This window comes from Mytilus edulis, chromosome 4 (genome assembly GCF_963676685.1).
Source record: "Mytilus edulis chromosome 4, xbMytEdul2.2, whole genome shotgun sequence".
Taxonomy (NCBI): Eukaryota; Metazoa; Mollusca; class Bivalvia; order Mytilida; family Mytilidae; genus Mytilus; species Mytilus edulis.
The window spans coordinates 68,086,395-68,099,591 of NC_092347.1; the positions used below are offsets into that span (position 1 = coordinate 68,086,395).

At 30.1% G+C, this 13,197-nt stretch overlaps 2 protein-coding genes across 6 annotated transcripts in view; one reads left to right on the forward strand and one right to left on the reverse strand.

The window, feature by feature from the left end:
• LOC139520311 (F-box/LRR-repeat protein 2-like) overlaps nt 1-13,197 on the reverse strand; it is a 28,224-nt gene that overhangs the window by 11,442 nt on the left and 3,585 nt on the right. Inside the window, exons 1-4 of one of the 5 annotated variants that reach the window (XM_071312847.1) lie at nt 11,444-11,589; nt 5,284-5,764; nt 3,882-4,148; nt 1,969-2,135 (exon numbers count right to left, since the gene is read on the reverse strand). In XM_071312847.1, the coding sequence (XP_071168948.1) occupies nt 1,969-2,135; nt 3,882-4,148; nt 5,284-5,764; nt 11,444-11,497 (969 nt within the window). In that variant the 5' untranslated portion in view covers nt 11,498-11,589. Of the gene's footprint in view, nt 1-1,968; nt 2,136-3,881; nt 4,149-5,283; nt 5,765-7,559; nt 7,697-7,936; nt 8,019-8,739; nt 9,047-11,443; nt 11,590-13,197 lie in introns of those variants that run through there. The other 4 variants (XM_071312846.1, XM_071312848.1, XM_071312844.1 and 1 more) reach the window with 4 other exon arrangements.
• The window catches only part of LOC139520312 (zinc transporter ZIP13-like), a 30,418-nt gene continuing 25,271 nt past the window's right edge, over nt 8,051-13,197 (forward strand). The window contains exon 1 of the mRNA XM_071312849.1: nt 8,051-8,460. Coding sequence (XP_071168950.1) covers nt 8,142-8,460 — 319 coding nt within the window. The 5' untranslated portion in view covers nt 8,051-8,141. The remainder of the gene's footprint in view (nt 8,461-13,197) is intronic.

A 13,197-nucleotide genomic window follows, 5' to 3' on the forward strand; every position in this document is an offset into this window, starting at 1 on the left:
AGTGGTCTCTATGATATCTTTATTCAGAACATTTTATTGTACGGTTACAGACAGGCTGATTATGTTACAAGACATCACATCACTCCATTCATGTACATTTGACCTTAATCAAATAAATTGAAAGAAACCAAAAATTGATTAGCCGTATGATGAAGGTGCTATTGGTGATTCAGTTTTGCTGGACAATTATGTCTATAGAATAGCAACAAGGAGAGGTTAATTTTGAGTTTATATTGAAATTAAATTGTGAGTCACAGTGAACTAGCAAAATATTTCCTTGGCTTACAATTCTAATTTGGAGAAATTTATTTTAATCATCTCCACTTTATAAATGTAAGACCAGCAGTGGTAGATCCAGGTGAAAAAATGGGGGTCCTGGGGGGTTGGAACCCCCCTTTTTTGGACGATCAATTCATTTTAATGGGGACTTAAAGTTGGAACCCATCCTTTTTTTTGGACGATCAATGCATTTGAATTGGAACTTATAGTTGGAACCCCCCCCCCATGCATTTGAATTGGAACTTATAGTTGGAACCCCCCCCCCTATTTAAAATGGATAGATAAGCCCCTGGATCAGGTTTATATTACTTTATGCACATCCTCAAATTGTTTTTTTTTTTCTTATTTCTTCATATCTATATATCTATGCTTATTGCAAGTTTTTTTTATTGGTGTCTTTTAAAAATTCAACAGCCCTTCCTCCTCTAACAACTAAATCAATATTGGGATCATTATTAATGTCTGTAATTACTTTTTATGATTAATATCCCCAGTGTTTATATCATTATTTGGAAAACATTCCATCAATCAATTTCATTGCAATATTGTTTATTAATAAGAGATTTTCTTACATCAGAAATAGATTTACTTGTATGGGATAAAGTCAAGCAAGAAAATAGGTTAAATTCAAAAATAATTTTCTACTAAAAGTACCAAACTCCTTCAAAGTTTTTTTTTTTGTGGAAGTAGAAAAGTCCATTAGTATGGTATGGGTCTTATAAATATATAAGTATATTATGGGTCTTATATTCTATATAAATCTTGTAAAAGTCATATATTGAATAAGAGAAATAACAATTTAAGTCAATATCAAACATGAACAGAAGGAGACGTGTGGATGTAAATGACATAAAAAAAGACATTTATATAAAAGTAAGCATTCATTCTGAGTTCAACAATTGACAGGTGTTTATACTTAATCACCCCTTGTCTTAATAAAGTTGTAAATAGATTTTACCTATTAAAGATCTACCATTCCCCGAATGACCAATAAAAGAAACATTATGATATAATATGTATTGGTTTCTTCATTAATGTTAATATTGGGAATAAAATGACACAGAATGTGTCACAGGCATGTATAGTGGTTGATATTATTATAATTATCTAGTTTTAGGAAAGCTTGAATCACAACTGAATAATAAAAAAGATTAGTTCACTGTAAGTGTACTTGCCAATGAAGAAACTGTCATATGAAGAAAATTTTATTCATAAATCTAACATTAGGGTATACTAATTGTGTTCTTATGTGACATGGCTTATATTTTTTGTTTCATCGTTAACTTCTCGTTAAACCTGTGTGTCAAAATCTCTCAGATGCTAAACCTTTATAAGCTAAAAAGTTAATGTGATAAATTTTTGGTTTACCACAAGGCTCAATTCTTGGTCCTTTGTTATTTGTTTTGCACATTATTGATCTTCCATTAAATATAAAAAATGTAGTACTGATTTGAATGCAGATGGTACAATTATGCATGTGTCAGGATAATCTCCAATGGATTCAGAAGTGTTCTGATGAAAAATGTGTTCATAAAAGATTTGAACCTAAACTCAACTGAGCAAGTCATGTTATTTACTTGTGTTATCTGTTTCATCTAGACTATATACTTATTACTTTTGAAATATATATTCAAGAATCATTCTCATCCTCCTACTGATTGATTGCTGTTGTATAGATGTAAAACTTACCCTATCAGTAAAGAATTCACAGTATCCAAGTCCCAGATAGGTAAAGCTTGGAATACGAAGCAAAATATTTTCTAAGCATTCCTTTGAAAGTTCTGTTGATGTCAAATCAAGTTCTGTCACAACAGATGATTCCCATGGTGCATTTTTCATATGCTCATCTTCAACCCCTACAAAAAATATTGGAACTTTGAAAATAACATCTATCAGTTACATGAAAGACACAAAGTACTGATCTAAGAGTACTCACAATTTCTAAAGTAAAAAGACAAATTCAACTGAAAAATAAACTATTTTCTCAGAATCAATGTCAATCAGAACACCTCCAATGGATTTAGTAAGGATGTCAGATGCATTATGAGAAAAGCATACTTTGTGAAATGTTAAAATAAAGTATCTACTGAATGAAGTTCATATTAAAGTAGGTATTCTTTCAGAAGTAAATTTTCCAGTAGAAAATGGCAAAATAAATCATTGCTTTTATGTTATGTTTGAAAAAAAATATATACGAATACACTATAATGTATAAAAAACATTAAAATTAATTCTACAAAGTTGTCATGAAATAGCTGATAGAAAAAGATATTGGGAAAATATTTTAGGTAACAGTATATAATTGTGTGTGGTTTTTTTTATATATATATAAACTCTTAGGAACAACAAAGAGAATATAATTTATTATGTGCTCTTAGGATGATTTCACAAAATAAAAATTATGAATTGAAATAAAAATTAAATTATATAATACGACAATTTCCCCACAACTTAATTGCTCAAAAACCATTATCTGATGTCATGTGAGGAAAGGCAATATTAAGAAGTCGTTAAATGTCAGAGCTATAAACTTGGCTTAATTTGAGAGGCTTGCCATGGAAAGTACCACAGTAAACATATAATCATGAAACATTAATAAAGGTTATCATGTTATCGTTAAATAACATGTAAGTACTTAAAACTTTAAATAGTACTCCAGCAATATCTATTATGGTTCCATCTGGAAATCAATCTCTTTGTAATTAGTTGATTCTATTCTCATTGATGTACAACATACTTTTTAAAAATATGAATTTATTGTGAGAGATGTACATGTATAACATCTATTTTTAGAATATAAAAAAGCTTAGATTTTATATTAGCTACAGTGGTTACCATAAGTTCTTTTGATTGCTCTAACTATAAGTTACTTCTAGCATTCACGAATACAGTATTATTTAGTATTATTTTACTTAATATTCTTTTTGATCTGATGTCCATGCTTGTATGGAAGAGTTGCTTTGATATCTATTTTACATTTTCAATGTACCTATGGTGATTTCATAAGTCAAGATTTAAAATAAGTCACAAACTGTGTCAGTGGTTGCTTTAATTTTTTGTCCTTTCAGGACCTTTTATAGCTGACTGTGCAGTATATGCTTTGCTCATTGTTGAAGGCGATAAGGGGACCTATAGTTGTTAATTTCTGTGTTATTTGGTCTCTTGAGGAGAGTTGTCTCATTGACAATCATACCACATCTTCTTTTTTATATTTAGTGTTTTTGGTTTAAGTTTTAACTTCATATATTTTATTGCTTATTAAAATCTTCTAAATATGTACTCAGGAACATGATGTTCAGTGGTTGTCGTTTGTTGATGTGGTTCATAAGTGTTTCCCCTTTCTAGTTTTTTATATAGCTTAGACTGTTGATTTACACAGTCATTTTTGGACCTTTTATAGCTTGCTGTTCGGTGTGAGCCAAGGCTCTGTATTAAGACCTTACTTTGACTTATAATGGTTAACTTTTACAAACTGTGACTTGGATGGAGAGTTGTCTCATTGACACTCATACCACATCTTCTTATATCTATCAGCTCAGTTGGCACATTAAAGATAATGCTATAACATAGGTATTCACTAACAAAGTGTCATATAAACCCACCTGTGTGTTGCAGCAGCAGAGATTTCAGCTTTTTACATCTTTGGAGAAGTGTTTTGAATGAAGCACCTTTGACCCTCAGACAGAAGTTCAAGGCCAATGTTTCTAGATGGATACAGTTGGAAGTCAGTAATTCAATGTGAGAGTCATCAATAAATGAAATACCATATAAATTAACAACTTTTAAATTTGGTGTGTGTGATTTGATCTTCCCAATATTAACAACTTCATAGATGTCTTCTTCAGCCTCAGTTGACATTTCGAAAGTGCCTACAATATTCAATTCAGAACATCAATATCATTTTAAATTTATTCTTATAGATTTAAGAGATGAAAAGATAGAAAACTCAGCATGTTAATAAAATTAAAATATGAAAATGTCAATTAAAGCAACAAAAAAACTGTTTGAAACTTTTTACAGTTAGACTTTAGTTAATAAATCAAATGTTATGGTACAGTACACTAAAATGAAGACACAGTAGTTCTTGCGCAGAATTTAAGTAAACTTTTTGTTTGACCACCTCAAGCTTTGCATTTCAAAGTCACAAACCGAATCATTTATTGCCTTCACAATATGGTTATTTTTTTGTCATTTAGGAATTAGATGTTTCTGGCAGATTTTTAATAATCTCCTTCAATCTTTTTCATAATTTGTATAGAGTGTAGTATGAGTATGACATATAAAGTTGATACTGTGTATTGTCGTAGACTTTGTTTTTCCCTCTAGTTATTGTTTTGTATTGTTTTGTTGCTGACCATTGATTGTATACCACACATTACTTTGTATTTATTATTTCAATATTTTTTTTCCTTTTAAGCTTATCCCTTGAGAAGCTGTGACATTCAAATCAATATAAAAGAATATAAAAAATTAATCTTGTTATGTTCAGTTTATATATAAGTGATAAAATTCTGTGTTATAATAATTAATTTGTAAAGAATCGTTAAAACAAAAATAGTACATAATACTAAATTTAATTTTCCAGTCAAGTTATATATTGACAGGATGATTTTATTAACATCATTATCAAAGTTTAATGTATCAAAGTTTAGTTAACCATGCTTCAAATGTTCAGATATAAACATGCTAAAACTTTTTATCGACTCCAATATCCTATGAAAAGGAAGCTGCAGGTTTAATTATTGACGGTTTGTGTAAAAATTTATTGCATTATATCGTTACAAAGCTTTCAACAATTCACTTTCAATTTCTCAAGCCAGGGTGCACTTACTGCAGTTAGAAGCCTAATTGAGAGAAAATTAGCCAATGATGGTCTTTTTATTGATTATCTTTAAGTGAAAAACAATAAGATAGTGAAGGTTAGGCAAGAATGTTACCACTGGTTTCTATGGTTACTAACAACTTTAACATTATAATTTGATATGAAAGTGTAAAAATAATTACCTATAAGATGCAACACCTCTAGAGAAGATAGACAGCTGTATATTCTTCTCATAAAACCTTCTAAGAATATCACTTCAGATAGACAAATACACATGGTTCTCAAATTGCAAGGAAACGAATTCAAATCATTGAAATCATGTAGTTGCATAGCATTTGAAAAATCAAGTGTCATGTTTTTTAAAATCGGACACTTGTTCGAAAGCTCGTGTAGTACTGGAGCAGTAATAAGTTCACTCGGGAGTTCAATTGTTTGCATAGTGTTTCCAAATCTAATGCCAATCAACTGCATCAAAATTTCGATGTTGTTCACATGGAGGCCACCGTACTCTGGCCGTAGGGATACATTTTTCCATAACTGTGTGCTGTAAACAATCATTCGCCATTTTTTGCAGACTCTTGCTAGTTTTCCGTAATCTTGGTGTTTTATGTAAGAGAATACTTTCATTAACAGTTTCTCTGGAAGCTGATGAATCTTTAATGACTAAAAAAAAAAAAAAAAAATCACTATATAATCCATCCTTCATACATTTTTTGCTTGTCAGGATACATATTCTTTTTTGCACTGATAAAAGCAACCATCCATCAATCAAACATGTGTGTTTCTTTGATATTTATAGTACAAAACTATATATATAATTAATTGAGAGAAAAGGGATAGTTCAAACCAGAAACACTTTATGTTAAAAAACTTAATATATGTTCACAGTGCATGGATTTGTTAATATTTTATATAAAAAGTTGTGTTTAAAAAAAAAAGCATGTATAGGAATGTGCTGTCATTGTTTTGTGTGTGTGAAGATTTTAGGCCAGGTTGAATAAAGGAAAACTTTTATAACAAAAAAGGGCAATAATAATGTTATTTCAAAAATATTATTAGTTTCACATGTTCAAACTCATAAGTCGAAAACACATTGAAATTTTTTCTACTGGCAAAAAAACCTAAACACTTACCAAGAGACAAACAACAGTAAACAAAACACAATATAGAGATCTAAAGACATGAACCCCTAAGGCCAAATAAAAATATATGTGTGGTTCCAGTTACCGGGTACCCTACATATGTACCTACCCTACTTTTTAGTCTTAAAAATAGCCTACCCTAAAGATTTTTTTATCATTTTTCATTAAGCACTGTTAAAGTCAGAATGTTGCTCCCATAAACTCAAGGTAAATATAAGACATAAAAATAAAAAAAAATCCCTACCTACCTACCCTAACTTTTTTTAGTTGTACAAGGAACCACACATATACTATTTTATTTTGCCTAATTATCCAATGACTGACAACTAACTTTGATACTTGATGAGGTATATGTATGATACAACATTAAACTTGTTCTCAATATTTAACTTAAAATTGTACTTGATTACCATTACAGAAATACACATTTTATAACACTTTAAACCACAGATATAAATGTGCAGGAACAGATGTTTTTGCTCTTTAATAAACAAATAAATGTTAATACAAAGATAACACAATATTACTGCTTTATAGATAAGAATTTATTGTATACATTTAACACTTGTTATTCCTAAATGTATGTTTTTTTTTTGGTTATGTTTTGGTGGGGTTTTTTTTGGGGGGGAGGTAAGTATCTAAATTTTCTATTATTGCATAGGCGGATCTAGGGGGGTCCTGGGGGGCCAGGCCCTCCCTTTAGCAAACAAAATTTGGTTGATTATATAGGGAATCACTAAGAGGGCCCACCCTTATGAAAAGTTCTGGATACGCCACTGGATTGATTGGATGTGAAATTTCTTTTGGTCAAATTGATGAAATTATCATTACGAACACAACTTAATAATGAGAATTATATATAAATATATAAAAAAAAGTATATTATCAATAAAACATTCATAGATTTAAATTTGTATACGATCCTATATACATGTTCTTACTTAACAAATAAACCCTCTAGCTGTTTAGGGGAAAATATATAGGTTTTTCAAACCGAATATAAAAATTGTCAAGGTTTTACAGATGAAATTCTTCGTGTTGCAATATTATAAATTAAATAATAATAGTTTGTTAAATAATTTCCTTTAAATAATATATCATCAACCAATAGTTTGTGCTTTAAAAAAACCAATTGAAACCACAGGCACTTGTCTCAGAAATTTTTTTTCCTATATACCTTAATATAACATTTTTTTTCTGAGACAAGTGCCTGTGATTGAAACTTTAAAATGTGTCATGTTTTGTATTAAACTTTTCAGTTAAAAGAGTCATGCAAGCAATATAAAATAAAGAAAAAATTCAAAGTATTTACTAACCGATATGACAATGAAATGATCAAAAGTATCCTGTTGTGAATTAGAAAGTGCTAACTTTGTCCTGGCCGAATCAATATCAACATCATAAATTGTTGATCTTGCAAAATCCATAATTGAATGTTTTTAATATACATCATACACTCCTATCAAAAATATTTTAACATACTGACAAGATAAAAATTCTGGATGTTGTTAAAAATCGTCTGCAGAAAGATTTTCTATTATCTTGGAACACCTCTGAACTTATCCAATACAATTCAATTGATAATTTTCAATCAGTTAACCTTTTGATATAAGAACTAAATTAGAATTGACATTGTTGAAAAAGTGTACCAATGACATCAATACGTGTTTTAGAATTAAAATTATTGTTATACTTTATGATTTTTTTGTCCAGTTGATGTCAAAACCTTTACGTGCAATCCGTTATAGACAGCTGATCTTTATTTAATGAAAAAGGTCAAGGACGTTAACGTCAGTGAATGGTAAAAAGCCGAGGACTTTCGATATTCTATTTATGAATGGGATTTCCCCAGTCAACAACTCATCATTCGGAGATAGATAAATATGTGAACACAAACAATGACAGTCACCTCCCAATATTTGTTAACATTCACTATCTTTTTTATACTGATAGGACTGTCAAATGGAGAGATACATCGAGCTAAAAGTCCACATATCAAATCTAACGGTAGAAACACGAGGACAACATCTGCCGAATCAAACGTGGCAAACAATTTCGAGGAAAGATCAAACAGTAACAGCAACATTATGGATGAGGAGCGAAATATGTCTGAAGTGTGGATTTTTTCAGTGTGTGGTTCGATAGCCGTTGGTCTCAGTGGCATTTTCCCTCTGTTGATTATCCCGATTGAAGCTGGACCTGCATTGAAACACGGAGGTAAGTTGCTCTCTCAGAGATATCAAATTACAAACAGATGCCAACAATCTGGAACATGGGGCGACTTATATAGAGTGAAATCATGTGGAAAATATCTTACTCTGCTTACATGCTTTTTATTGTACAAAAAATGAATAGAGAATGACAAATAAACATTTTTAATAACTATAATTGTTTTATACTAAACTTCAATACAACATAAGAGAAACCCTTTGATTCTTAGATTAAAAAATTAAAAGTTATTTTTTTCATACAGTTACATATATTATAAATACTTACTGACAGATAGGGTGAACAAGCTTCACGAAAACTCTCAGAGGCTTTTATTTTAGATCCCATAGTCATTTTGAAATTTTCCAATGACACTTATACAAATGTGTGAATAAACAAATGTTAACACTTTTAATATCACCTTCAAAACATCAGCCCACTTAATTAACTTTTCCAAGTTACAGTTACATGATTTTAAAATGTAATTCCAAGGTCATCATTAGCATCCATGTGCATTAGTTGTGCAGAATGATCATCCCAATACACAGTTTGGCACACATCACAGAATATGATCTAATTAAGACAAGATGTACAAACATTGTGACTCTATTTTATGGCTTTGGCTTACATTTGTACATACTAGTTAGTCTGTGATTGCACTATTACTACACATACACTGCTTTGTTTTGTAAATATCAAGAAACTAAAGAAAGTACAAATTAAATGTTACTTTTTATTCTAAATTTATAAAAATAAATCAGGTAGACAAGTATTTGACTTATATTGTTAAAAATGATGACCTTTGATTAGGTATATTACATTTGACAACTTCTGACTTCAGGCCATTTTTAAATTAATTTTTGTTTAATTTGAAAAAAAAATTAACACTTGATAATTCCTTAATAGTTTAAATAAAATCTCCAAAGATTCAGTCCAGTTTTTCAAAATTTTATTGGTATTATAAAATGAAAGCAGTGTATCACTGTGAAACCTTTACAATGTACTAGCAATGAGGTTATATTAGACCTTCTAATATACCTTCTAATATAACCTCCTTGGTACTAGGAATTCATTTAGTCTCTGTTCAGGGTGGATCCAGCCATTTTCAAAAGGGTAAAGGGGGGTTCCAACCATATGTCCCCATTCAAATACATTGATCGTAAAAAAAAAAGGAGGGGATTCCAACCCCTAGACTCCCTCCCTCACCCTTTGCCCCCTGGATCGGGCACTGCTGTTTTATCCTTATTTGATTTTAACTGAAAATAATACTCCACAAAGTGATTTTAATATTTGATCCCTGTGAAGTTTTATTCTTCAAACAATCAAAACATGCCATGTTTTTATCTTATCTTTATGTGGAATTTACTTAGATTTATATCCAAAAGTGTCTTCATATGACCTTTAATCAAGAACTTAGGTACATGTACTAATTCTTTACTTTCATATAACCATGGCAATACTTATGTAATCAGAATAAGAAAAATATAATTATAAAGACAAATTGATTTGAATATCTCTTTCCTGGGGTGTGTAATCATCTCAGAAAAAGACATAACCTCTGTTTATCATTGCTGTAAACTGCAACCCATTAAATGGTTCATTGCAAAGGAATGATAGCAAAGTTAGTAGTCTACTCTTACTTTAAGTCAAGGTAGACTAATGTTATGATTATATAGAACATATTTCAGTGTACTGTATATTGCTATGGTGTTGCATAGTTACTAGATCCCTGCATTAAAGGTATAGGTTTTGCTTAACACTTTCACTTTACAATGTTTATAAGTAAGCAACTAAAAAACTGTCATGACTGTAGAAGTTTATATTATATTTCATAGTTGTATGATTAAGCTACATTCAAATAGTTCCACATTGAACTGTAATCTTTTAAAAACTTAAGTGTGTACTATTTGTCAAATTACTGGCAGATCAAGAACTTTTTGTAAATGGGGGCCCACTGACTGAACTTAGGAGGGCCCACTCCAGTCATACTTCAGTGATTCCCTATATAAGCAACCAATTTTTTCCCACAAAAGGTGGGCCTGATTTTTATTCAGCTCCAGCTTTTTTTTCCATTTATTAGCACTGTTGTGGAATTATGTTTTTTTTCTAGTCTAAAACATCCAAAGTAAAAGATTTGTTAGTCTATCTACAAGCTAAAATGTATATGAAAATAGTGATTTGAATTTTAACTTTGCATAATTAGATGTACCTAAAAGATTTATGTTTTTCATGTAAGGACAGAATTTTTTTCAGTAACATATTGGTTTGACAACATCAATCAATTCCAGAGTTTAGTACAAGTATCCACATGGCCCAAGTGGGAACTAAAGTCTATGATTCATAGATTTTATTTGTCATTTGTTTAAGTATGCTGTCCAAATTTCAATGAGAAAACTTTAAAATATGTCATATGACAGTAATGTGCACCTGATTTTTTCAATGTGGATGCTTAAAATTAATATATCATATGATAGAAGTTTGCCCCTGATTGTCATATGTTTATGACTTTCTTGTAGAAATAAGAATTAATAGTGTGCAAAAACAAAACATGTAGACAATACTACTAGACATATCATAATCCGATAAATTTATATAAAACATTTTTTGTGGAATATCTGATCTATATATAAATGGCTGTAACTGCAATCCTATTCCAATTCTTTACAGATTTTAATGATAAAAAAAAGTGTTGTGGGGTATAAGTAATAATTGAGACAACAACCCAACCACACAAATAACTAAAAACATCCACATGTCAACATACAGTCTTTAATATTGTGATATTTGACTCTATACAACATTTGTACAATAAGTGAAGCTTTATTAAACTTGCCAGTGTATTTAAGAATTGAATTTTTGTTTATTTGATCATGGAAGAATTGTATTGACAATATAATACTTCTATGATTTGATTATAAAGTAAAGCGACTTTTAAGCCAGTCTATGGAAAAATTAAAAATCAACAGACATTTATAACATATTGTAGACTTACAGATATATAAAGAGAAGATTCCACTTGCTGTACTTCACTGTGCAGAGTCATCATTAGATATATCACCAAATTACAAGGTCATTCCATTAATAAAAAGATAACTATCTCCCAGCAGGTGCTCTTTTATAAGCTGAACCAGCTACTAATCACATTAATTATTTAATGGAAAATTATGCTCACAAATTGATTAATTGGTTCTGTGTTTAACTTCTGTAAACTTTGGGTGGGTAGATAAAAAAAAAAACCAGCCCAATGTCTGGATAGGAATGATTTGTTTCAGAAGATAGTTTGATGGTTTTTCCATAGTTTTTTTTTCTATGGAGACATTAATATTTGAGTACTTGTTTGTCACTCTGTTGGTGAGAAATCAATAGAATTATTTATGAACTTAAAAGGTAACATAATATACTTTTATGTTCAATATTGGCTGATGTGAATTGTTCCTTGTTGAATTGAACAAAGGCTAATATCTATAATTGAAATTATATTGCATGGTCTAGAATTCACCAATGATTTTATTGGCATGATATGATTATGTTTACTTTAATTTTAATTCATATACTAATGGATCACAGGAAACCTGGGGATAAATATAGAAATGGATTTCTAGTCTTAAATATATTTATAGAAGAGAAAAGTGTTCTAATGTTGTGTACTCATGACAATTACCGGTACATGACTATTCATGACTTCAAGATGAATATTAAAATAAAGTGAATTCAGGCAAAACTTTACATTGTTTGCGTAACCAAAAAACATAGTGTCTAGGAAAGATAAGAATGTTTCTATTGCTGAGCAGACTTAATATATATTTTCCATGTCCCAACATAAATGTTTTATTAGAAGATGGGCATCATGATTTCAAGTCTGTGTATCCATAGATCTGTCTGTCTGTCCTGAATCTGGTAAATGTTTTGGTTTTAGGTAGATTAAAGTTTTCTTTTAGGCTAGTGTGTGGTCACACCACAATTGAACCTTAGACTAAAGTGCACATGTTCATTATGAAGTGAAATGCCAAAGTTTTGTTATTTAAAAGTAGTTTGTGGTCACATCAACTTGAAATGTAGTACATGTACATAAAATTTATATCAATTGAACTGTTATATATAATTATATGCTAAATAGGGTATTGATCAAGTTTCATGATTCATAAGAATCATTAAATATAGAAATTTGCTAGTACTCTACTAGAGAAACATGAAAACATATATATATATATATTTTTTTTTAAATAAAATTATATGATTGAGTAAAGCCATTTCAATTGATATTTGATAGTGTACGTGTCTTTCTATGTTGTGATGTTACACTATTGTTTCTGGTTAGGGTGAAGGTTGGCACCTATTAAAATGTTTAATCCTGCTGCATTTGTTTGCACCTATCCTAAGTCAGGAACCTGATGTTCAGTGGTTGTAGTTTGTTGATGTGTTTCATAAGTGTTCCTCGTTTCTTGTTTTTTATACAAACTAGACTGTTGCTTTTTCTGTTTGAAAGGTTTTACACAAGTAATTTTTGGGGGCTTTTATAGCTTGCTGTTCAGTGTGAGCCAAGGATCTGTGTTGAAGGCCATACTTTGACCTATAATAGGTTACATTTAAAAATTGTGATTTGTATTGAGAGTTGTCTCATTTACACTCATACCACATCTTCTTTTATCTATGAAAGTAAATGTGGGGTATGTATCAGTGAGACAGCAATCCAGCAACTCTTTTCAAAAACACCTATAGGTCAACATACAGCTTTATTTCTAAATA